Below are 2,911 nucleotides of genomic sequence, written 5' to 3' on the forward strand. Positions count from 1 at the left end.
ATAAATCAATATATCTTTAAAAATATTAATTTAAAAAATAGCCATTCTTTTTTTTTTTAACTTATTAAATATATTATGACTCAAATCAGAAATATAAATAAAATAAAATAAAAATCAAAATAAAAGTAATCCCTATAACCCCTCAACAATTAAAAAAATGGCTATTTAAGACGGCAGGGATTTAAAATCATTTATTTGTTAATTTTATTTCAGCTAGATAAAAACTGAATTACGTTTTGATAAAGACTTTTAATCAAAGTAGTCGCTAGTCAATTTTGCTTTAATGAAATATAATATTCATCTTCCAACTTTCTGTACATATATTGTAAACCCGTGACAAAATGAGGCTTTTAAGAACAAAGACTTCATAGAACGACGTATCCAGCTAATTAAAAAAAAAAACATTAATGAAACCTATTATTAAAAACAATATACCGCAAAGAGCCAATATGGCATCACAAACCCGAAGTTCAGCCATGGCCTAGCAATCGGCGTCATTATTCAACCCATAGACAAAAACGAACACCAAAAATACTAAAAATTTAAAAAAATCTATACGCATGCACGTATCAATTAAGTTCTCAAGAAGAGAACTCAATACGAAGCCCCCCAACCTTCATCTTGCTCCCATTCTCAGTTCTAGGCACAAGCGTAACCACGACACTGTCATCATCCTCAGCCCCAAGATCCTCCAGCAAATCCGTGATCCCAAGCCTCAAATTAGTCTTCAGATCCTTCACCTTCTTCCCATGCCCATGCTTGTGCGGCAAATTAACGAAACTCCCCGCAAACTCACTTGCCGAAGGCCTCAACTTCTCTTCCTCCGACGAGTTTATATACACATCAAATTTCACGAACTCATGCCGGTCTACCACAATGCCTTCCACCAAAAGCACCTCCTCTTCATTCTCCTTCTCCTTCTGGCTTCTCCCCTTCTTTGGTCTTTTCACCGTCGCGCTCACCGGTTTATTAAGCGTGACAGGGAACGCTGGCTCTCCACTCACCGCCGGCGCTTTTTTCTTCAACAAACCCTTTGTGCTTGTGCCTGCCTTCGGTGTCGGCCGCTTATTCAACCAAAGACTCTCCACCTCCTGATATTTGTAGCCCAAATTCTCCGTGTCGAGGCAGTCTCTGACCTTCACCTTCACAAGCTGCGCATTCTCGTCGTAGAAGAGGAAAGAGGCGTCGAGCCAATCAGGATCCTTGAAGTCTTTCCGATTGCCACCGAGTGTCTTCCAGACCGACCAGAGGCGGTCGATGTTGCCATGGTGTGCGTAGAAGATGGGATCCCGCGCGGCGGAGTAGAAGTTCCCCATATCTTCATTATTGGGATTAGCCGGGTTTCCGGTCCAGATATGAACCGGCCCGTGCGGGGTTAGCTCTATGGACCCACTGCCCGGGTTGGGTTCGTCTCCCGCTCGGTACGGAGCCCCCAAGAAGAGCTGCGCGGTCTTGCCATTGGATATCATTTGTCGGTGAATGATTTTGAGGTTGTCTTCGATGAGTTCTGCATTGGTGAAGTTCTGGTTTGTGTTGCCGTTGAGGTCGATGGTGACCGGAGGTTGGTGGTTGGGGTTGCGGTTCTTGTTGTAGAGGGAAGAGGATGGCTTGGTGTAGAAAGCAGGCAGCACCATTCCATGAGGGGAATCCCAGTTCCAGAAGGGGAGGGCGAAGCTATCGTCGCCGATGAGCTTGCCGAGGATGCGCTCGTGGAAATAGACGTAGAAGCGGTGCCAGGGAAAGAAGAGCCATGAGTTGTGCACCTGGATGTGAATGAGGGGAATTCAATATTCTGTTGCTAAAATTTTGTCACTCGAATTACACGTGGAGGCATACCTGAAGATCAAGTTTGGGAAAACCGACTTGGTCGTAAGCTCCGTCACAATAGGCGCAGTGAACATTGGCCTGCTGCGTGAAGTTGCGGGGATCGTTGGCCGGAAGAGCTCTCATCAGCTCTACGGCCTTCTCATACTTCTTCAAGTACTCTGCATCAACAAGGTGGGCGGCCGGGCGGACGCGAGGCGGCCCTTGGTTTTGCCGTGGGACGAAGTCAATAATGGTGGAGTTGAATGGCGGGTTAATGGTGGATTTGAATGGCGGGAAGCAGTCTGTGGGAGTTCCACCGGCCGGGATCTCGGCCGAGCCGCACTTAGAGATATCGGGAGCTTGGATTGGAGAAGCAATTGCCATGCGAGGATTTGGTGCAAAGCCGGCAGCGTAGCCGTATAGACCACCAATGCTTATGAGGAGGTCGCGCCGGCCGCTGAAGGATTTTCTTTCTTGAACATTGTTGTCGTCGTTTCCATTGGACTTGCATGAGATGGTTTTGGGGAAGTAGTGGGGAGTTGGAGGTCTTTTGGTGGAGATGGGTTGGGTGGTGAAGGAGCTTGTTGGGGAGAGGAAGGAAGGTAGGCTTGCCATGGGGGTTTATTGTGGCTTACTTGTGATTGGCTCTGGTTTTATGGGAGGGGGCTCTGGTTATGCATTTATAGTGTGGATTGGAGGGATGAGATTGTAATGGTGTTATGGTTTTGGGTTTTTGATTTCGTGTTTGGCTTGAGATTGGAATGTAAATGGCAAATGGCATGTGGACTGTCAATGGCACGTGTGTTTTGACTAGTAAATGTTCAAGCACTATTGCCGTTTTTAAGGATTTTTCAACCATGGCCGTATTTAAACGATATGCATTGGTCCGTAATAATAATAATAATAATAATAATAATAATAATAATAATAATAATAATAATAATAATAAAACGGGGGTGCTCTAAGAATAAGATTATTATGGGACTAAACATTTGTTTTTTAATATTATAAATTATACTTGGTCCAAGCAAAAAGGACAAGAAAGATATAGTTTATATTATATCTTACACATGCATTTTCAAGAATTTTTTTATTCTTTATTATT

The 2,911-nt window shown here is 44.0% G+C and overlaps 1 protein-coding gene across 1 annotated transcript; it reads right to left on the reverse strand.

Annotated features, from left to right (window-relative positions):
• Positions 1–462: 462 nt before the first annotated feature.
• Positions 463–2,592, reverse strand: LOC110032116 (polyphenol oxidase, chloroplastic-like). Its single transcript, XM_020735636.1, has 2 exons — positions 1,837–2,592; positions 463–1,763 (listed from the first exon to the last, which is right to left on the reverse strand). Exons 1-2 carry the CDS (start codon positions 2,419–2,421, stop codon positions 582–584), a joined length of 1,767 nt encoding a protein of 588 aa, XP_020591295.1. The 5' UTR covers positions 2,422–2,592; the 3' UTR covers positions 463–581.
• Between the last annotated feature and the right edge of the window lie 319 nt (positions 2,593–2,911).

This window comes from Phalaenopsis equestris, unplaced genomic scaffold (genome assembly GCF_001263595.1).
Source record: "Phalaenopsis equestris unplaced genomic scaffold, ASM126359v1 Scaffold000878, whole genome shotgun sequence".
In the NCBI taxonomy this organism is placed as follows: Eukaryota; Viridiplantae; Streptophyta; class Magnoliopsida; order Asparagales; family Orchidaceae; genus Phalaenopsis; species Phalaenopsis equestris.

Coding starts and splice junctions, on each gene's coding strand:
- LOC110032116 (XM_020735636.1), bottom strand. CDS start 2,421: ATGGCAAGCCTACCTTCCTTCCTCTCCCCAACAAGCTCCTTCACCACC. Junction 1,764..1,836: donor TTCCCAAACTTGATCTTCAG/GTATGCCTCCAC, acceptor ATTCACATCCAG/GTGCACAACTCATGGCTCTT.